This window comes from Podarcis liolepis (genome assembly GCF_965112155.1).
Source record: "Podarcis liolepis genome assembly, chromosome: 7".
Lineage (NCBI taxonomy): Eukaryota > Metazoa > Chordata > Lepidosauria > Squamata > Lacertidae > Podarcis > Podarcis liolepis.
The window spans coordinates 77,908,885-77,930,252 of record NC_139561.1 but is presented as its reverse complement, the minus strand read 5'-3'; the positions used below and the strand labels follow the sequence as shown (position 1 = coordinate 77,930,252).

The window sequence follows — 21,368 nt, the reverse complement described above, 5'->3', positions numbered from 1 at the left end:
TTGCAGTTCCATGGCTTGGCATTTGAAAAATAGGGGGGGCCACAGTAATTAGCTAATTGGGAACCACTGCCCTAGAAGCTTGCAAGATACATATACAGTATAATTTAACCAGTACTTTTCCCTAAAAAATAGTAATAATGAAAATGTTTAGGGGTATTCTCATTTTGACTCGAGAAAATCACCATTTTATAGTTCAAATTTGGAAAAATAAATACAGTAAATAGACAAAGTACACATGTAGATTCACAAAATGTTTAGGGGTATACCTACCGCTGCGTCCCTCCCGAAAAAAGCACTGGATTTAAGAGATAAAACATTTGGCAAGCAGTTAGTCTAGCCATAATACAAAGGCACAAAAAAGGCTTCAGCAGATAACAAATATATAGGGGTGTGGATGGGTGTGTGTGTGTGTGTATATATATATATATATATATATACACACACACACACACACACACACACACACACACACACACATGGTGCCAAAAAGGAAAACTGGCTGGTGCCAGGCAGATCTTTGTGAAGAGTGTCTTCTACACATTTTACGGTGTAACTTAGTTCAAATGGAAGAGTGGCATGTAAGCAAGCCCAATCTTAATAACTACGTAGGTTCACGTAGGAGAAACTAGTCAAACTACAAAGCCAGCTGTGCGAACCACACCATTAGCCCAGGCAACTTGCCCTCTGATACCCAGCAAGCAGCAAGAAACTCACTCCACTCCTCCAAGTTCAGTGAAACTTCCAATGTGCATAAAAAAATGAAGGCTGTTATCACGCAGCCCCCATTGGAGGATTTGCAGTGCTGCATCACAATCGTGGATTTGGATGAAGTCAGGGTGGGCCAGGGGAGCAGAAGAGAAGACACGTTGGACAGCAGCAGTAGCCATAGCATGCGAGTGAGAAGCGAAGGATACGGACAGTGGGAAAGTGATGGTTTTAAATGATAGCAGAAGTTTGAGTCCAGCAGGGATGGAGGGCAACGGCGAGGAATTGCAGCTTTAAACCATAGCAGAGGTTCCGTACACTGGGATATTTGAAAAGGGGGGAGCTCTAGGGGGCTAACACGGGGGGGTGACAGGGGGGTTGGTGAGTGGATGTATCAATGGGTCGCGTTTCTGATCTGGGTCAGGGGCTATGGGGGTTGGAATTCAACATGTGGAAACATATGCATTCCCAATGCCTGCATTGAAAGCATGTGTGAAGGAATTGTCAGGGTGCACAGGCCACAACACGATCAACGCATCTGACAGTTATGGCCCCCACTGGCCACACACCCAGCACATGTGCCAAGTGACCTTGTGTACAAGTTGAGGAACATGAACGGCACAGCTCTACATGGGGGTGGGAGGATCCTGGTTAAACATGAGGTGGGCCTTACAGCCTCTCTGCCTTGAATTTTAACCCCTCCCTCCTTGCTTTGGTTCATAACAGGGGTAGGTAACCTAAGGCCTGGGGACCATATGTGGCCCAATCGCCTTCTCAATCCGGCCCACAGACTGTCCGGGAATCAGCGTGTTTTTACATGAGTAGAATGTTCCCTTTTATTTAAAATGCATCTCTGGGTTATTTGTGGGGCATAGGAATTCGTTCATTATTTGTTTCAAAATATAGTCCGGCCCACCACATGGTCTGAGGGACAGTGGACCGGCCCAAGGCTGAAAAAGGTTTCTGACTCCTGGTTTATAATCAAGTTTGGAGCAAAGAAAGCTTTTTGTTGAACTGTGAGGGCAGATGATGATGATGATGATGATGATGATAATAATAATAATAATAATAATAATAATAATAATAATAATAATAATAATTTATTGCTTATATCCCGCCCATCTGGCTGGGTTTCCCCAGCCACTCTGGGCAGCTTCAAACAAGAGATTAAAAATACATTAAAACATCAGTCATTAAAAACTTCCTTAAACAGGGCTGCCTTCAGATGTCTTCTAAACACCAGATAGTTATTTATTTCCTTGACATCTGATGGGAGGATATTCCACAGGGCGGGGCACCACTACCAAGAAGGCCCTCTGCCTGGTTCCCTGCAACCTCACTTCTTGCAGTGAGTGAACCGTCAGAAGGCCCTCGGAGCTGGACCTCAGTGATGGGGGTGAAGATACTCCTTCAGGTATACTGGGCCGAGGATGAATTAGCTTCCCAACCTTGCTAATACGTGTTTGCCTCATCACCAGATGAGATCCCTCTGTTATCCCATGAATTTCTCAGAAGATTCACGGGAGAGGGGGGTTTGTATCTATGGTGTCCAGATTCTAGCATCTCACTGTACTGAGAAATCAGGACATTTTTTTTTAAAAAAATCATACATGCTTCCAATCTGGCTTTTGATTTATTAATTTTGCAGACAGTGGGCTGAAAAAATGGCTTCACAAGGAACCAAGCTTTTTGCACATGCTTCCGCTGCGCATTTCTTCTCACGAACCATGCCTGCTGTCTTGGGACTTTTTCTCTTCTCTGTTCTTCTAACTCCAGGTGAGCAGTAGTAATCTTCTAGGGCTGGTGTGTGTTGCAGTGGGATACCTGGGAGTAAACCAGATCTAAGCTGTTGATTTTGGAAGCACTGACTGAGGCAGGGGCACCAACTATAGGAGGTGGAAGGGGCTTCAGCCCCCTCAATATTTGTGAGTAGGGGGCTGAGTCCCCCCAGTACTGAGGGGCCTCCCTTTTTTGATACCAACACTCACATGCCGGGTGGGGGCAGAACACATGGAGGTTGAAGATTGCCCTCTGCCCACTCCATCCCCTGTCTCCGTCATGTGTGCACCAGGATGTGTGGAGTGGCACATGATGTGCGTATGATGTCACACATTGCTGGGCCCCTTCTAGTTGGAGGGCAATTTGGCACCCCTGGACTGAGCTGGAAACCTATATACTGACTTCAAGATGGTGAGTGTGGCATTGCATAGGGCAGGAACCATGTTGCGCTTGACCCACGTTTGTGAGCTCCTGCCCCCTTTTTGCAGACCGGTGTCTGCACCTGGACACCGCTTATGAAACCTTTCATTTTCTCTTCTACAGGTGACTCACTGGAGTGTGAAACGTGCACAGCGGCAGGCACCAGCTGCAAGGGCAGCATGTCAAAGTGCGGTGCTGATGACGACACCTGTTTTGTCGCTTTGAGTGAAAGCACAATAGGTGAGTGAGAAGGATCCCCACCAAATGCAGTCCAGGCATAGAGGATTGCAAAAGGCATATTGATGTCTTAACTGTGTTTTAATTGGTTGGAAGCTGCCTTAAGTGGCAGTCAGATGGGCAGCATATATAGAATAAATTATTATTATTGGCGATGCTAACAGGCTGATATGGATCATAAACTCATTGAAGACCCTCCAGGTGTCCCTATTTTCCAGAGACAGTCCCAGCTTCTGATTTGATCCCTGAATGTCCTGCTTTTTCTTAGGACATCCCTATTTTCATTGGATAAATGTTGGAGGGTATATTTTTATGTTTTATTTTATGCTTTATTATGTTTTTATGGATGTTTATGGGGGCAACCCAGTCAGATGGGCAGGATATAATAATAAAGTTGTTGTTGTTATGGAATAGGACGTCCCTGTTTTCATCAGAGAAATGTTGGAGGGTATGTCATAGTCAAAAACATCTGGGGCACACAGCCTCTAGCTTCCCAAGCAAAAAATCTCTCTTTCCCAATCTCCTGAAGTCTGAGATACCATAACTCTGTGGTGAAAGACCAATGTCCCTTCCTCTAGATATTCCTGTCATTTCTGAGCCTTCACTGGGCTCTCTGGGGCTGAGGGGAGCTGTAGCCCAGCAAAACCAGGAGGGCCTCATGATGTGGAAGGCTGCCCTAAATCCATATGCTATTCTTTCATTCTCTGCAGCTGGAAAATCATATCAAAGGATCATGAAAAGCTGTGCACCAGCTCTAGTCTGCAGTTTGGGACCATTTTATGTAAATCTGGGCAAGATGTTTACCTCCAGAGGAATGACTATCTGCTGCGAGGGTGCTGAGTGCCCATCTGATTCAGCTCAGTGTGGGTATAGTTTTTTTCTTCCATTCCCCCACCTCATTCTATGCCCCAGAGGTCAGGCTGTGCCATTGATTTCATCAGGGCGCTCCTGAATCACAGATTTATCATTTGCCACTGTGCAGCACAGTGGAGGGCAACATCATATTGGGGAGCCAATTGTGCCCCCTCCGGGCCTCTCTATCTGGTCCGTACGTTCTCTCTAGACCAAGGTTTTCTGACTTTGGTCCTCAGGTGTTGTTGAACTACAGTTCCCATCATCCCTCATCAGAGCAACCAAAGGTCAGGAAAGATGGGAGTTCTGGTCCCACAACATCTGGGAACCCAAGGTTGAAGTACACTAGCCTAGATCACACTCCCTCCTTGGCCATGCCCCATCTCTCCAGGCCACACCCAACAGCAGTCCTACTCCACAATCCCCTTGAATGTTTTTGGTTGGCGAGATCTGTGGTCCTTAAATTGTGATAATGTCTCTTGGCTTGCCTGGATGGAGGATAGAGAGGAATACACTGCCTCTTTGCTTTATTTCAGTGCCTCCAATGATGAAAAAGGCCAATGGGAAAACATGCCCAGCCTGCTATTCGCTGACTCCTACGTGCCCTACAAAGGTGACAAAATGTACAGGAATAGAGGACCACTGTTTGGATGCTAGCATCAAAACTGGTAATTCTGATTTGTTATGTTCTTCTGGCAAATTCTGTTGCATTATGGTCTTGCTGGCCCTCCGTCATAAGGGTCTAATTCCACCCTGTTCTGTCTAGTTGTTTGTGTTTTTTAATGCATTTTGGGTTAATTTTTTATTTGAAATGTGCACTTTTTAGGTAACGTATGCTGGGTTTTAGCTGATGTTAATCATAGCGTTGACAAGTTGAAATTAATGGGCAGGGCTAACTTGGGTCTGTTAATTTCAGTGGGTGTGCTCTGAGCCAAATTTAGTTGGAGTCACCCATGCTTTCCAATGAATTCATCTGTCAGAAGCATATTTTGTAAGCACCTTTTCTGCATGTTTTTTTACCCCGTTTAAAACACTTTACCAAACCAGAAAAGTGCACCATCAGTCTGGAGATGCATTTGAATTGAAAAGCAAGTTCAGGAACTTCAGATATAACAAAAGACATAGTAAGAGGCAGCATAATAATAAGACAGTCATACCTTGAATCCCGAACTCCTTGGCTCCCGAACAAATCGGCTCCCAAACGATTGAAAAGCGGAAGTGAGTGTTCCTGTTTTCAAATGATTTTCAGAAGCTGAATGTCCGGCGCAGCTTCCAATTGGCTCCTGCAGCCAATCAGAAGCTGTGCTTTGGTTTCCGAACGTTTTGGAAGTCGAACAGACTCCATTTGACTTCCAAGGTATGACTGTAACAACAACAACAGGCCCCCAAGCTTTAGCAGGCCATAGATTATTTAGTGACCAAAGGCCTAGAAAAGAATAATGTTTTTGCCTGCCACCCTAATACATGTAGTGATGGTGGCAGGTGAGCCTAACTGGGGAGAGCATTCCACAGTCAAGGAACCACCACAGAAAAGACCTGTTTTCTTGTTGCCACCCTCCAAACGTGTGTTTTTTTCTTTTAAAGATGATGCTGATTATATAATATAATAATAATAATATTATCCCACAATATCTGGAGCAATACTTCATCAGGAGCTTTGGAGACCAGACAGGCCCATTAATAGAGCTTGTCTCTTAGAGCTTCTGATAGACCTTCAAATAGAGGACTGTCCTTTGCCAGGTCAAATACATTTTCACCCTAAATCTATGCCAGAAAAATGGCTACACTTGAGGTCGACATGAGTGGCGCCTGGAAGAGGAACATTCTTTGTCCTATACTGTTTCAATCCATAGGAACATCCCCATCAATGGGTTATATCCAAGACTACTCTTAATCATAGTAGATTCATTGAAATCAGCAGACATAGCTCCACATGCACTTCAACTATCATAATGTGGGGCATTTGTGAAAGTTTTTATTATTATTTTGCTTTTATCTTTATTTTGTTTTTTATTTATTTTGTTAGCCCGTTTGACCATGGTGGGAGACAAATCAAACTTGCATTGGGGAATACTGGGAATAGTGCCCCGCCTGACCTCCCATCTTTCCTTTTCATCTGCAGGAGGGTTTGGAATCACCATGAAAGGTTGCACTACCAAGACTTACTGCGATATTATACAACTAAATGCTTTGCCACAAAATTTTAAGAGTACCTTGAGGGCAGTTACTTCTGCAATCCTAGATGGTAAATGTGAGCCAGCCAGTAAGGCACCCCCATCACTGAGATTTCCTCTTCTGGCCTTGTCATGGCTTCTGCTGGTGAAGATCCTCTTGTAATGAACTCCTTCCTGTGACTCGGCACTGAGGACAACTTTCCTTTCCATGTCTGTCTCTACTTTCGGTTTGGTTTTTCTCCAGAGGGATTTGTATTCCTATGTAGATATCTTACTGACTTACAAAGAGCCGGTTTGTTCTTTTGCAGAAATGACAATGAAATGCTTTTGTGAAGATCTGTTGGCCAAGCAGCCTGAGCAGAAACGGGGGACCTTTTTCAACCTGTGGAACGCATTTCATGGCTGCCAAGATTTCTCAGATGAAAATAGGGACATCAGGACATCCTCCCCTCCGTGCCCCCATATACACACACTGCTGGTGGAATACGGGAAAAGGGGAGGGCTGGCTGAGCTGCCTCAGCGTTACAGGTTACCGCCCACACACTTCTCCTGCGCTTTTCTGCTTGTGTAGTGGCACCTCGGTAAAACCACTTCTTACTGTTTGTAGCAGAGTTTTCCCCGGAGGCAGAGGACAAGAACAGGAGTCATACTCAAATTCAGAGTCAAGAGCTTCTTTATTGCTTGACTGGTTGCACGAGCATTTTTGTTACCTTTATATACAAGCTATTTACATTCCTTCTTTACCTCTCCAGCACGGTATAATCTCAGTCCAGTAATTAACAATCCTGACACAGCAAAACTCACAGTATCAGCAGCACACATTGTCTTACTTCCAACCTTGTTGTCACAGTGTATGCGTACAGTGTATTCGTGTGCTTTACTTGTGCAGAAATTGCAACTTCCTCCCTTTATTTGCAACTCCCGCTGACACCAATCAAGCCTAGAGTGCCACTCCTACACACTAAAGAAAAACTCTGGAACCCTCTTTAAAGCTTCCAGGAACTTTTATCTGTTTCTTAAAGAATGTTTTCCTAACACTCAGTGGGACTGATTTTTAAGCAAACACGCATGGATCAAAATGTGCATGGTTTAAACTGTAAGCTCATCCAAGTGTGCTCAGGTCTGAAATCTTACACATATGCTGCCCCAGTCCAGTTGGTGAGAGCACACACAGGAATCTGCAACCCTATTAAACTGTTAAAAGTGGGAATTTAAATCCCATGGACTTCCAATGAATAACACTCAAAATGCTTATTCTGACCTGCTGAATATCTGCCTACCTGTTAAAGGGACACTAACTATGCCAGTCCGGGGGGTGGGTCTAGTCTATTATTATTATTATTATTATTATTATTATTATTATTATTATTATTATTGAAATTTGTACACAGCGGTCACAACATAAAACCACAAAATATATAATAAAAACAAAAACAACCCAATAACCCCCCATGCCAACACTTTTTAAAAGGGCACTGGATGTCAATCAGCCAAAGGCCTGGTTAAAGAGGGATGTTTACATGCTCAGTGTTACTTTTGCGTTTATATACATGATGATGGAGAGAGCGCGCGCGCACACACACACACACACGGGATTAACATAGGCAACACACCTACAGCTCAGGTACAATGCCTGCCTCCTAGCAATTGAATTGGACAGCACACTAGGGCTGAAAAACGTACAGGTTTCCCCAGACATATCTAGGATTTGGATGTCGAAAATGGCATCCAGTATTCAGGTGTTGAAAACGGGGGAATTTTGGTGTATGGATTTTCACTTTTAAAAATATCAGCAAAACGTCAGGTAAAACCCAGATGGATGGCAATGCGATGGAAAAAGCAATGGAAACAGCTCAAAAAGCTTAAAATCACTCGAAAAGCTTAACAATTTGCATGGGTTTCTGAAACAACTTTGTGGGTGTCAGGAATTTTACTTTTTGAAATATGGCGACCCCAACGCTCACACCCTTGCAGTGCATCAAAGCCTAACACAAACATTTATTTAGAACCTCAAAAGGGGTTAGTTATAATGCTTAACACCTTATTCACATCAGCCCAATGGAGTTGTGCAATGGCTAGCCTTTCAGCCGGAACTCACCAGATCTCAATTCCGGCACCTCTTAGGTGGGTGCCATTGCCATTGCCATTGCAAGAAAACGAGGGAAGTGTTTATGGTGTTCCTTCACCTCTTTTTCTAGAAAAAAATAGCACTGCAAGAGACATGCCCTCTTCATTCTCCAGTGATGGAAACAAGAGACATTATTACAGTTAAAGGATGCACTATTGGCAGGCACAACCACCTGAAGAGGACGAGAAGGAGAACCAGCAAGAGGAGTGGCCTGTGAAGAGGACCATGGTCTCAGCCAGGTTTATTGCCTAAACTAAGGAGAGTCCTGAGGACCCAGGAATGAGGCCTGGAAGCCAGCATTTGGCCCTCAAGACTGACTGGAAATGAAAGGCAGTGTTTATAGGGGCGTTGTTTTAGACATCATGTTACGAATATGTGGGCTGCAAATATTCACATTTACACACACAGCTTGAGAACCTCAGGACATGAAACATGTCCTGCTGCATTAGCTCAATGGCCCATCTAGCTCAGAAACCTGCAAGAAAGATTCAGGCATCAGAGCTCTCTCCCCTTACTGTGTCTCATCATGGGACTGAAACTGCCTTGGTCGCACTGGTTGATGATCTCCGGCAGGCTAGGGACAAAGGTGAGAGCTGTTTCCTAGTTCTGCTGGATCTCTCAGTGGCGTTTGATACCATTGACCATAGCATCCTTCTGGACCGTCTTGAGGGGCTGGGAGCTGGGGGCACTGTTATACAGTGGTTCCGCTCCTTCCTCCTGGGCCGTGTTCAGAAAGTGGTGGGGGGGGATGAGTGTTCAGACCCCTGGGCTCTCACTTGTGGGGTGCCTCAGGGTTCTGTGCTCTCCCCCATGCTTTTCAACATTTACATGCAGCCGCTGGGAGAGATCATCAGGAGGTTTGGGCTGGGTGTTCATCAGTATGCTGATGATACCCAGCTCTACCTCTCTTTTAAATCAGAACCAGTGAAGGCGGTGAAGGTCCTGCATGAGTGTCTGGAGGCGGTTGGAGGATGGATGGCGGCAAACAGATTGAGGTTGAATCCTGACAAGACAGAAGTACTGTTTTGGGGGGACAGGAGGCGGGCAGGTGTGGAGGATTCCCTGGTCCTGAATGGGGTAACTGTGACTCTGAAGGACCAGGTGCGCAGCCTGGGAGTCATTTTGGACTCACAGCTGTCCATGGAGGCACAGGTCAAATCTGTGTCCAGGGCAGCTGTTTACCAGCTCCATCTGGTACATAGGCTGAGACCCTATCTGCCTGCGGACTGTCTCGCCAGAGTGGTGCATGCTCTGGTTATCTCTCGCTTGGACTACTGCAATGCGCTCTATGTGGGGCTACCTTTGAAGGTGACCCGGAAACTACAACTAATCCAGAATGCAGCAGCTAGACTGGTGACAGGGGGCGGTCGCCGAGACCATATAACACCGGTCTTGAAAGACCTACATTGGCTCCCAGTACGTTTCCGAGCACAATTCAAAGTGTTGGTGCTGACCTTTAAAGCCCTAAACGGCCTCGGTCCAGTATACCTGAAGGAGCGTCTCCACCCCCATCATTCTGCCCGGACGCTGAGGTCCAGCGCCGAGGGCCTTCTGGCGGTTCCCTCATTGCGAGAAGCAAAGCTACAGGGAACCAGGCAGAGGGCCTTCTCGGTAGTGGCGCCCGCCCTGTGGAACGCCCTTCCAGCAGATGTCAAAGCGATAAACAACTACCTGACATTCAGAAGACATCTTAAGGCAGCCCTGTTCAGGGAAGTTTTTAATGTGTGATATTTTACTGTATTTTTGGTTTTTATGGAAGCCGCCCAGAGTGGCTGGGGAGGCCCAGCCAGATGGGCGGGGTATAAATAATAAATATATTATTATTATTATTATTATTATTATTATTATTATTATTATTATTATTATTATGTCTACTAATAACTGGTCTTAAGAAGGTATTACTGCCTCCGATCATCAGCGCAGAATATAGCTGTCAGAGCTGCCCGAGGTCCCAGCTCACAAAGGACCAACGTCAGTTCGTTGTTTTATACAAAAGTCTTTATTGAAGTTCAGTTTCACTTCCACAGCCGTAGCGTGCAGCTCTACGTCTGAAACTCTAGACCGCCGAATCTCCGTCTGAATCTCCTCCCCCCAGACACCAGTTTAAGACTCTAGCCTTGCTCCACCTCTTCCTTTGCTCCTTCCTCCTCTGGTTCCGCCTGTCAGCTGGGGTCTCGCCCTTCCTAGACTCTTCTGACGCTGAGTCCCCTGAGTCTTCCCCCTGCCTCCGGCGGGCTTTAGGACCTGGTTCCCAATCCGGGTTTTCTGCTGTCCCACGCGCCTCTACATTTGAACTTGGCGCGCGCGCCCAGCCGGCAACCTTCCTCCTGACCGTTACACTGCTCCTGTCACTGCTTCCCCCTTCGGGGGGGGGGCTAGCTGGACCTGACCTCCCCTCCGTTCCCCCACTCTCCAATGGAGGCGTGGTCAGTCCTGACTCATCTTCTCCCCCTGCTGGAGGAGACGCTGGCCCTGACACATGGGACCCTTCCCCCCCACTACGCTCTGGTGGGGAAGCTGGTCCTGATCTCCCGCTGCTGCTTTGGGAGTCCCCGCTGGCCCCTTGTTTCTGGTGTGTCCCCCCTGGGACCCCCCTTGCCCTGACCATCGGCGCCTCCTTCTGGGAATCTCCTGATTCGCTGGAGAAGCTCATGGAATCTCTCGGATCACTGTCATACTCCCCTACGCTGCCCTCAGATTCTTCCCCTTCACTCTCCATTTCCTCTCTCCCTTGTGCCTCCGTCCCTGAGCCCCTGACAATAGCCATCATGACTTGTAGCCATTGGTGGCCTTCTCCTCCATGAATTTGTCCATTCCTCTTTTAAAGCCATCCAAGCTGGTGGTGATCTTGCGTCCTGTGGAAGCTAGTTCCATCATTTAACACTGTGCTGTGTGAAGAAGTACAGTCATACCTCAGGTTACAGACACTTCAGGTTGCGTTTTTTCAGGTTACGGACCCAGCAAAACCCAGAAGTACTGGAACAGGTTACTTCCGGGTTTTGGCAGTCGCGCATGTGCAGAAATGCTGAATTGCAACCCGCACGTGTGCAGACGCGCCAATGTGCGTTGAAAACGCTGTGGGTTGCAAACGTGCATCCCACATGGATCATGTTCTCAACCCGAGCGTCCACTGTACTTTCTTTTGCCTCCCACCAGCTGATCCAAATTCCACCAGCCCTTAAACTCACAAAGCAGTTCAATTTGTTGTAGCTCTTTTCCTTTGCTATATAATGAATATAAGTATTCCATCCAATGCAACATCTCTCCATTCTTCGTTATGGGGATATGGGCAAAAATGAGAATCAGAATCAGAAATGTACAGATTCATCTATCCCAATCTTCACACGAACCTGGAAGTGATATATCCAGAATAAGGTGTGTCTTTCTACCTTAATGACATCTGGTTTTTGTACCTTGGTTCCCTCCCACACCATTGTCTCATTTTATTTCATTGTTCTATCCTTGATCCTTATTCGTTGTTGCACTTCATTTTTATGGGGATTTTAAAAAAAAAGCTGTTTGACTCAACTGAACTTTGTTCTACCATATTTTTTATGGATGTATGTATATTTAAAAACCTTGAGTGGTGAATGGGTGGAGCAATCGTGGGGAACATCAAATTGGTGCTATCATATATAGCATGAAATGCAAATATTTCTTGTGTGTCGTTCCAAAGCCTTTGGTTCCTACATAAGGCAAGGTATTAAAGAATAGATGTGCCATAAGTGACCTTTAGCAGCCAGAAGAAGACATCCTGATTGAGGAACACCTGCCCTGCAATCCTTCACATCTTGTGGTAAGTCACATACTACATCCGTTTTGGAGCTCTAGACTTGGCAAACTCTTAGATCACATTTGCACCATCTGTTTAAAGCACTCTCAATACCACTTTAAATAGTCATGGGTGCCACCAAACAATTCTGGAAGGTGTGGTTTGTTAAGGGTGCTGAGAGTTGTTGGGAGCTTCAGTTTTCAGAATGGCTAAGAATCAATCTGCCTTCACGGAGAACTCTGAGATGTGTCACTCTTGGAGGGCAACAGAGGCACTCCTAAAAACTCTCAGCACCGTTAGCAAACAACAACAGCTCCCAGAATTCTTTGGGTGAAGCTGCAACTGTTTAAAGTGGTATCAGAGGGCTTCGAATGGATGGTGTGAACGTGGCCTAAATCTAGAAATAATACTAGTTTGTATTTCTGAGAAATGGCAATGTTCTGGCAGAGGGGTTACTGCTCTCATGGTTAGGTTGCTATTTATTTTATTTAAGAAAATATGTTTATTTCCTGTGCCACTGAAAGAGGAATGAGGAAGCTAGGGTGATATATGAAAACTAAACAAAGCTAAAACTAATATGTAGCTATAAACAGATTAAAATTAAATGGTGTTAAAACAACATTAAATGTTACAGCCCTGGAAGAATAGGAGGGTAGGTGCCATGCCCTTTGGATGTGAAAGGGGTCCACCACTGAAAAGTCCCCTTCTGTTGCTGCTACCCTCAAAATGAGGGGACACTCAGTCTGTCTGTTGAAGACAGAGAAGCCGGTCAGGCAATTTTTGCTGGGCTATGCTCATTGCCATACTTACTTGGGAGTAAGCTCACAACCACATATGTAAAGCACACTTCTCCCATAGAATGCTGGCAACTATAGCTTGTTAAGGGAGCTGAGCATTGCTAGGAAAACTTTAACATACCACAGTTACCCAATACTTTGCTGAAATCAAGGTGTTCCCGTGATCTACCACATGAGTAACACTATCTAAAAAGGAGATAAGGTTGATCTCACTTGGTTTAGTCATGCCAGCCTCTAGTTATTAGGAGTGTGTGTGCACGTGCACACGTGTGCAACACACATATACACACCACTCTCGGATGGAACTGAGAAGAAAATGGCCGCGCACCTGACTGCTATGATCTCCACTGGCACATACATTGAGCACCTCCACATGACAGCAGGATTCTGATAAAATATGAGGTGAGCCTTACAGCCTCCCTGGATGGATTTGGCTCCTTAAATTGGTTGCTTATTAAGTTTGGGATTTATTTATTTTAAAAAACTATTTGTTGAAATGGGGGGGATAATTTAGTTTTCCACCCCTACACACACACCCAACCCCCAATATATATACTTGATCCCATGAACTTCTCAAAGGATTAATTGGCCAGGAGATTTGTATCTACAGTTTGCAACAACAGGGGTGAAATCAGTGGCGTAGCGTGGGGGGTGCAAGGGGGGCCGGCCGCACCAGGCGCAACATCTGGGGGGGGCGTGCTCACTGCCTCCGGAGTCGCCGAAGAGCCTCGGGCGCAGGCTGTAGCAGAGCCCCATGTCTCGCGGAACCGACGAGCCGTGCGCGCGCCTGGGCTGAAGGCGTCCGGCAGGCAGCGGCTCTCAGCGCTCACCGCGGTCCCCGCGCGTCAGGGCCACGGAGGACGCGCCAGGCAGCCCCTCCTCACAGCCCCGCCTCCGCCGGTGCTGCTGCAGCTGCTGGGCCATGTTGCATTTTCCTCGCCTCTCTGCCCCTCTCCTCCTCCGGGCAAGCGGCGTCGTTTGGGCGGCAGCGCCAGCGGCAACTCGCCTCAGATCGGCAGGTTAGGGGTTAGGGGGGGCGCAAATTACTTGCCTTGCCCCGGGTGCTGACAACTCACGCTACGCCGCTGGGTGAAATTCTACTCAGTTCGTGTTTAGAGACCAGTTTACCTAATTTACATTCCCTGAAGCGATAGGAATAAAAATGCAGCTCTCCTTCAAAATTCACACCAGGCTGAAAAAAACTTTTGCACTCATTTCCACCTGTCATTTCTTCCCCAGTGCTATGCCGGCTCTCTTGGGACTTCTTCTCTTCTCTGTGCTTCTAACCCCAGGTAAGCAGTCGTAATCTTCTAGGGCTGGTGTGTGTTGCAGTGGGATGGTTGGGAGTAAAGGAGATCCAAGCTGGGAAATCTGGAAGGGCTGACCGGGGTGGAAACCAATATACAGTGGTACCTCGGGTTACATAGGCTTCAGGTTACACACTCCGCTAACCCAGAAATAGTGAAAATAAAAAAATTCCTGCCAGTAGCACCTTAAAGACCAACTAAGTTAGTTCTTGGTATGAGCTTTCGTGTGCATGCACACTTCTTCAGATACCATTTTGACTATGGCAGACCAACACGGCTACCTATCTGTAACCAGAAATAGTGCTTCAGGTTAAGAACTTTGCTTCAGGATAAGAACAGAAATCGGGCTCTGGTGGCGCTGCAGCAGCAGGAGGCCCCATTAGTTAAAGTGGTGCTCCAGGTTAAGATAAGTTTCAGGTTAAGAACGGACCTCCGGAATGAATTAAGTACTTAACCCGAGGTACCACTGTATCACCTTCAAGCTGGTGAGTGTCGCATTACACAGAGCAGGAACAGAGTTGCACTTGACACCACTGGCGGAGGAAGAGGACTGCAGGGGGAGTGCACCGCCCCTGGCAGCGCGAGCCTGGTGGGGTGCCCCCCTGCCCACGCTGCATGCCACACCATGCCCCCAGGATGCACGCCACGCCCCTGCTGGCCGCACGTCACATCCCTGCGGATGGCGTGCCATGCCCCTAGGACGCATGCCAGCCCCGCCCCTGCCTGCTCTCCACCCCGCCATCCTGGAGCATGAAGCTCCACCACTGCTTGACACACGTTTGTGGGATCCTGGCCCCTTTTGCAGATGATAACGTAGAATGATGTGTGCACATGGACCCTGCTTAGGAAACCTTGCATCTTCTCTCCTGCAGGTGACTCCTTGGAGTGCGAAACCTGCACAGGGCCAGGCTTGAACTGTACGGGCACGATGGCGAACTGCAGTGCTGCTGAAGACAGATGTGCTGTTGCTGTTGTTGAAGTCACAGTAGGTGAGTGAGAAGGATCTCCACCAAATTCAGGCCAGGGCATAGGCCATAGGTTTGCAAAAAGATATATCAAGATGCCCTCGTTGGAACCAGGCCATTCATTCATTCATTCATTCACCTGCAGCGGTGACTGCTTAGATTGCTAGCAGCAATCTAAATGCAGCCCACCCATAGCTAGGGGCCTCCGAATGCTTTGGACTACAACTCCCATCATCCATCACCATTTGCAGTGCAGACTGTGGCTGTGGTTGTGGCTGGTGGGGATTGTATTCTCAAAAACATCTGGAGAACATGGCCTCTAAGTTTTCAAGCAGAGAGCTCACTTTTCCAGCCCTCAGCAGCCTGAGGTACCTTGGCACTGTGGTCAAGGGCTGGCATCCCTCCATATGTTGCTGGACTACAGTTCCCATCATTCCTGGCCCTTCACTGTGCTGGCAAGGGCTAATGGGAGCTGTAGCCCAGCAATGCCAGAGGGACATTGCATTGTAGGACACTGCCCTAAATGCTTATCTAGGAGTCCTCACAAGGGAGCTGGTCCTGGAGGAAGAACTGTGAGGGGAGAGACTTAGTCAGGCAAGGCCTCCTTCCACCTGCCTTGCTTCACCCTCTAGTCTCTGCATTATTATTATTATTATTATTATTATTATTATTATTATTATTATCATCATCATCATCATTCCTTCTCTGCAGCTGACGGACCAAACCAAGAAATAATGAAAGGCTGTCTATCTCCTGGCATCTGCGGACTTGAACCATTTTATCTGAATTTGGGCAAAATGTTTACTGCCAGAGGAAAGGTTGTCTGCTGTAAGGGGGATGACTGTGCATCTGTTTCTCCTCAAGGCAGGTATAGTTTAGCTCTCATCCTCTTTTCCTGCTCTGTGTTCCAGAGGCCAGGTTGTGCCATGGGGTGTGTGTGTGTGTGTGTGTGTGTGTGTGTGTGTGTGTGTGAACCTAGGAACATAAAAATGTTTCCCAATACCTCAAGGACCACCTGTCCCCATTTGAACCGACCATCCACGAGAGATGGCCATCCAACCTCTGCTTGAAAACCTCCAAAGGAGAGGCCCAAACCTCACTGAATGTTTTTGCCTGGTCAGAATGTGAATTGTGATGACATCTCTCACTTGCCAAGATAGAGAAACTAGCCTACTGTATGAAAGTAAGGCTTAGTATTCATTGCTCCACGCACTTCTGCTTCAGGCCCCATCTACGACTGGCATGTGCACCCCACAAGAGAACATGGTCCTTGGGCTGGAGAATGGTCCCAGTATATTTCCTTTTCTGACAGTGTCTCTGTCCCCCCCCCCCAAATAGTGCCACCAATCAGCAGTAAAGCCAACGGGAAAAAATGTCCAGCCTGCTTTACTCAAAATTCCCAGTGCTCTACAGAGGAGGTAGAATGTACAGGAGATGAGGACCACTGTCTGGATGCTACCCTCAAATCTGGTAATTCTGTTAAGATCTGCTATGTTGATATTGCTGATTATGAGCAGGGATTGGCTGAGCAGCAAGTCCTGTCCCATTTTCATCTTGCTAGCAATCAGTCACAGGGGTCCGTTCCATGTTCCTCTGTTCATCTGCTTGCATTTTTTAAAACCAATTTCGTGTTTACTTTTTACCTGAAATGTGCACATTTTATGTAACTCTTCAGGGTTGTAGCCAGTACAGTGATACCTTGGGTTACAAACACTTTGGGTTACAAACTCCGCTAACCCCAAAGTAGTTGCTCCAGGTTGCGAACTTTGCCCCAGGATGAGAATGGAAATCGTGCGCCGGTGGCGCAGTGGCAGCGGAAGGCAAAAGTGCGCCTCAGGTTAAGAATGGTTTCAGGTTAAGAACTAACCCGAGGTACCACTATATCAACCACAGCGTGGAGCCATTGTAACGAATGGGCACAGCTAACTTAGTTCTGTTAATTTCAGTGGGTCTACCCTGAGTAGAATCCCCTTGGAAACAATGCATGCTTTTCAATGAGTTCACCAGCAAGAAGCACATTTTGCATGTGTTGCAAATGCCATTCAAAGTCCAGAGAAATGCATAAAATCTGTCTGTGAGATGTGTTCTCTTTTTATTTTATTTTTTAAATTTTTATTGGAAATTTTATTTACAACATAACATACACCCCCACCCTCCAATACAGAAATCCACCCTCATTAAACATGAACATCACATACAATAAGCATAACATACAACAATACAAACAACCAAATAAAAGACTTCCTTTATCCTGTATCTGGCCTCCTTAATTACTTCTTATAAGCTGTTTCCTTTATGAATAATTATTAAGATTTTTCTAATTATAACTTAAATATCCACAAAGTCTCCTACAGACATTCATCGAAACAAGCCCGGGTATGTATTTTAGGGCACTGTTTTGTGAAATATTCTCTGCATTTTCCCCATGCTTTTTGAAATTCTTTTCTAGTGTGATCTCTAATTGCCTCTGTTAATCTAGCTAGTTTAATATACTCTAACAGTTTGTCTTGCCATTCGTTTTTCGTTGGCACAATTTCTTTTTTCCAGTTTTTAGCAATTAGGATCCTTGCTGCTCCTGTGGCAGAGAGGAATATTTTCTGATCTTCTCTTGCTATACCTGTGTCCATTATCCCTAATAGAAAAGCTTCTATGTTTTTCATAAAGTTATACTTAAACATTTTTTTAAGCTCGTCATATACTATGTTCCAGAAGCTTTTGATTTTTCCCCAGGTCCACCAAATATGTATAAGTGTTCCCTATGTTTTACCACACCTCCAGCACAGATCTGTTTTTGTCTTACAACTTTTAGCTATTTTGGTAGGTGTTAAGTACCATCTATAAAACATCTTGATTAGATTTTCCCTCAATACTTCACAGGCTGTAAATTTCCAGTTCTTTCTCCATAGTTCTTCCCATGCTGTTAAGTTAATGGTTTTCCCAATATCTGAAGCCCACTTGATCATTACCTCCTTGACCTGTTCGTCTTTGACCTCCCACTCCAATAAGGTATCATACATTTTTGATATTACCTTAGTTTTGTTTTGTAATAACACTTTTTCTAATAATGAAGGTTCATTTGAGAAACTTTTTTCTTATCTGTCTTGAACACTTCATTCAATTGATTGTATTGGATCCAACCCGTAAGGTGTTGTTTAATTTCCTCATAATCTTTAATTACCAATTTATTATCTTTTTCCTTAATCAGATCTTTATATGTCGCCCATTCTCATTCCATGTTTTTCTTTTTTATTGTAATTGCTTCTAGAGGCAAGCTAAATATGCATGCCAACCATAATGATTGTTAAATCCTTCTAGATCTAACAAATCACTATCTTTTAATACAATCCACTCTTTTAACCAATTTAAACAGACAACGTCGTAATATAAATTTAGGTCAGGTAGCGCCAGTCCACCTCTATGTTTTTATCTGTTAGAAGTTTGTGTTTAATTCTTGGTTCTAATAATAATAAAACGTTCAGGAGCATCAGGTTAGCCTGGCCTGTTGTGAGAAATGAACTGAATGAATTCCTAATTTTGAGAACTTTCCCTTTTCCTGGTTTGTGGGTTTAAACTGTAGTCTTTGCTTTCCATCTCCAGGGGTGGATGAAATCATCGTGAAAGGTTGCACTACCAAGTCTTACTGTGCAGCTGTGCAAGAAATGATGAGAACGACCTTCCATGTTACTGCTTCTGAAACACTAATGAAACCAGCTCAATGCAAACCAGCCAATAAGGCACCTCCATCATCGAGAATTCCCCTTCTGGCCCTGTTGGGGCTTCTGGCAGTGAAGATCGTCCTCTAATGAACCCCCTCCTGTTAGTCAGCACCATGGGAGAACTTCCTTTCCATGTTCTTCTCTATATTTGGTTTTTCAGAATAATTTGTTTTCAGAGTTATTTTACTGAATTGTAATGAATCGTGGAAAAAAATAAAACAAAAAGAAATGAGGACAAGCTTGTCCATTGAAGATATGTTGGTCAATGAGACTTAGCAGAGATGGAGAACCCTTTTTCAGCCTGTGTGATGATTTTCTTCATGACAGCCTTCGGAGGGGTGGGCTCACCAGCCAGTGGTGGGCAGGGCCAAAGGCCCTTGTTTGTGGAACAAATACTTTCTTTTGTGAAGTAGGCAATCTTCCAACCATAGGAAAGTCAGAGGTTTCTATGTACAGAGACACACAATCTTCATCCTCCATTGATGCAAGTAAGAGACATTATGAAAGTGTAAGAATACGTTCTTATCTCCCTTGTGCTAGAGGAGGTGTGAATGTTTTGCTATTGGATATTTGACACAATTTCATTACATAGGAAAGCAAAATAATGAAGGGGTGTACATTATATTGGAGCAAAGCAGTGCACAAAATCAATAATTTGAGACATGTGGCTTCTGCAAGAGTTAAGCTTTCCACGTCAGAAACCTGTGCCAGCAAGGGAACAAAGGTCTCTCATCCATTCATTTGGTCCCTAGTCCAGCGATGTGTAGGTCCTTGAGATTACCTTAAAATAGATCTTCACTGTCTGAAGTCTGATTCCTGCTTATAGGAGGTTAATAAAGAGTAAACAGTCTTTTCTGGAAAAATAGAAACATTTATGTTCTGATCTTCTCTGCAACTATTAGGATCAGGAAGTTAGCTGTTCTTTCCAGGTCCCAGTGGCGTAGCGTGGGGGGTGCATGGGGGGCCGGCCGCACCGGGCGTAACATCTGGGGGTTAGGGTTAGGGGGCGCAAATCCACGGGTTAGGGGGCGCAAATTACTTGCCTTGCCCCGGGTGCTGACAACCCACGCTACGCCACTGCCAGGTCCATATGAGATAGGAGCTTGTACCAAGGTCACAGATAGTTCATGTGGGGAGGCCTTTCATATTAAACTTGTGTCAGCTGCACTAATACCACAATCCATAGAAATAAACCATGTAAAGAGTATAGACTACCACCCATTGTTTTAGTGTTTTTTGGTTTCTATGGAAGCCGCCCAGATTGGCTGGGGAAACCCAGCCAGATGGGCGGGGTACAAATAATAAATTATTATTACTATTATTATTGTTGTTGTTGTTGTTGTTGTTGTTGTTACACTTGCATCTATGAAGGCAGACATGTGGACACACTGTATATTTGCTAGTGAGATGTCTAAAATGGGGCAGACTAATGTGACCATCTATGGCCATATCTATCTGCTGCTGTAGACAAGTGCTTAAGCTGAACCCCTCCAGATGCTTTGAACTATAGTTCCCATCAGCCCCAAGCAACACAAGTGATGGGAAATGCAATCCAAAACATCTGGAGGCTTCCAGGTTGGATAAGGTTGGGCAACACCCTTTGGCCAACACAGGCTCCTCTCATCTCTCTCCGCACCTTATGGCCAAGAAACTAGCCTATCTCACTGGACATCGAACCATCTATCCTCGTGCAACCACTAGCCCCACCACATGTTTCTTCCCCTGAATCTTTCTACATCTAACCATCTTCCCCACCTTTCATTCTCAAAGGTACTTCTTCTTCACATGCGGGGCAATGCTTTAAAGGATTTTGTCATTGTTGTTAGGGTTGCAACATTGACAACATTTATCTTTTGCTAGACTAAGGTGATGTCGTTTTGCTACTAGCATGCTTCCAAGCCTGTGGCGGTTAGGGGAGGGTTGTTTTGTTCTGTCTTTATGGTAGAATTTCTTTATGTTTATGTTTTAAACATGCCGTAAGTCACTTGGAGGCCTTCAGTTAACAAGCAACTGGCAATTTCAAATGGTACAGTGGTACTTTGATTCTCGAACAGCTTAGTTGTCGAACAAATCGGTTCCCAAACGCCGAAAACCCAGAAGTGCTCTGGTCTGTGAATGTTTTTTTGGAAGCCAAACATCCAAGGCAGCTTCCAATTGAGTGCAGGAAGCTCCTGCAGCCAATCGGGAGCCGCGCCTTGGTTTTTGAACGGTTTCTGGAGTCGATTGCACTCCGGAATGGATTAAGTTTGAGAACCAAGGTACCACTGTAACAGCAACAAGTGCTCTGTGGGGTTTACAGTATGGATTTGCATCCTGGGAGTTCACTCACTTTTCTTGGTGACACCCCTGCCCCTATCATCCAGACAGGGGTGCCAGGTAAGCCCCATCCCATATAATTGATCACAAGGCATGGCACACACACACACCATTTGAGTAGCAATTCACTTCAACTTTGGGGTGATGGGGAAGACCCTTCCAATATTTTATTGGGAGGCAAAGGGACCTTGGCTCCTAGT

At 45.6% G+C, this 21,368-nt stretch overlaps 1 protein-coding gene and 2 long non-coding RNA genes across 7 annotated transcripts; all 3 read left to right on the top strand.

Annotated features, from left to right (window-relative positions):
• Positions 1-820: 820 nt before the first annotated feature.
• Positions 821-6,902, top strand: LOC310712475 (phospholipase A2 inhibitor gamma subunit B-like). 5 transcript variants are annotated; one of them, XM_083515576.1, is made up of 7 exons: positions 821-927; positions 2,358-2,481; positions 3,028-3,144; positions 3,852-4,004; positions 4,530-4,661; positions 6,116-6,238; positions 6,476-6,902. In XM_083515576.1, the coding sequence occupies exons 2-7, from the start codon at positions 2,370-2,372 to the stop codon at positions 6,736-6,738; spliced, it is 900 nt and encodes a 299-aa protein (XP_083371702.1). In that variant the 5' UTR covers positions 821-927; positions 2,358-2,369; the 3' UTR covers positions 6,739-6,902. The 5 variants fall into 5 exon arrangements, with proteins under 5 accessions (XP_083371702.1, XP_083371701.1, XP_083371700.1 ...); XM_083515575.1 differs by having other exon boundaries at positions 826-1,014; XM_083515574.1 differs by lacking the exon at positions 821-927 and adding an exon at positions 1,077-1,367.
• A 5,113-nt stretch (positions 6,903-12,015) lies between these two features.
• Positions 12,016-15,126, top strand: LOC310712563. Its single transcript, XR_014528943.1, has 3 exons — positions 12,016-12,091; positions 14,104-14,156; positions 15,044-15,126. It is a non-coding gene; the product is annotated as an uncharacterized lncRNA (long non-coding RNA).
• Positions 15,127-15,855: 729 nt separating this feature from the next.
• Positions 15,856-18,955, top strand: LOC310712556. The gene is made up of 3 exons (XR_014528936.1): positions 15,856-16,000; positions 16,475-16,606; positions 18,734-18,955. It is a non-coding gene; the product is annotated as an uncharacterized lncRNA (long non-coding RNA).
• Positions 18,956-21,368: the final 2,413 nt, after the last annotated feature.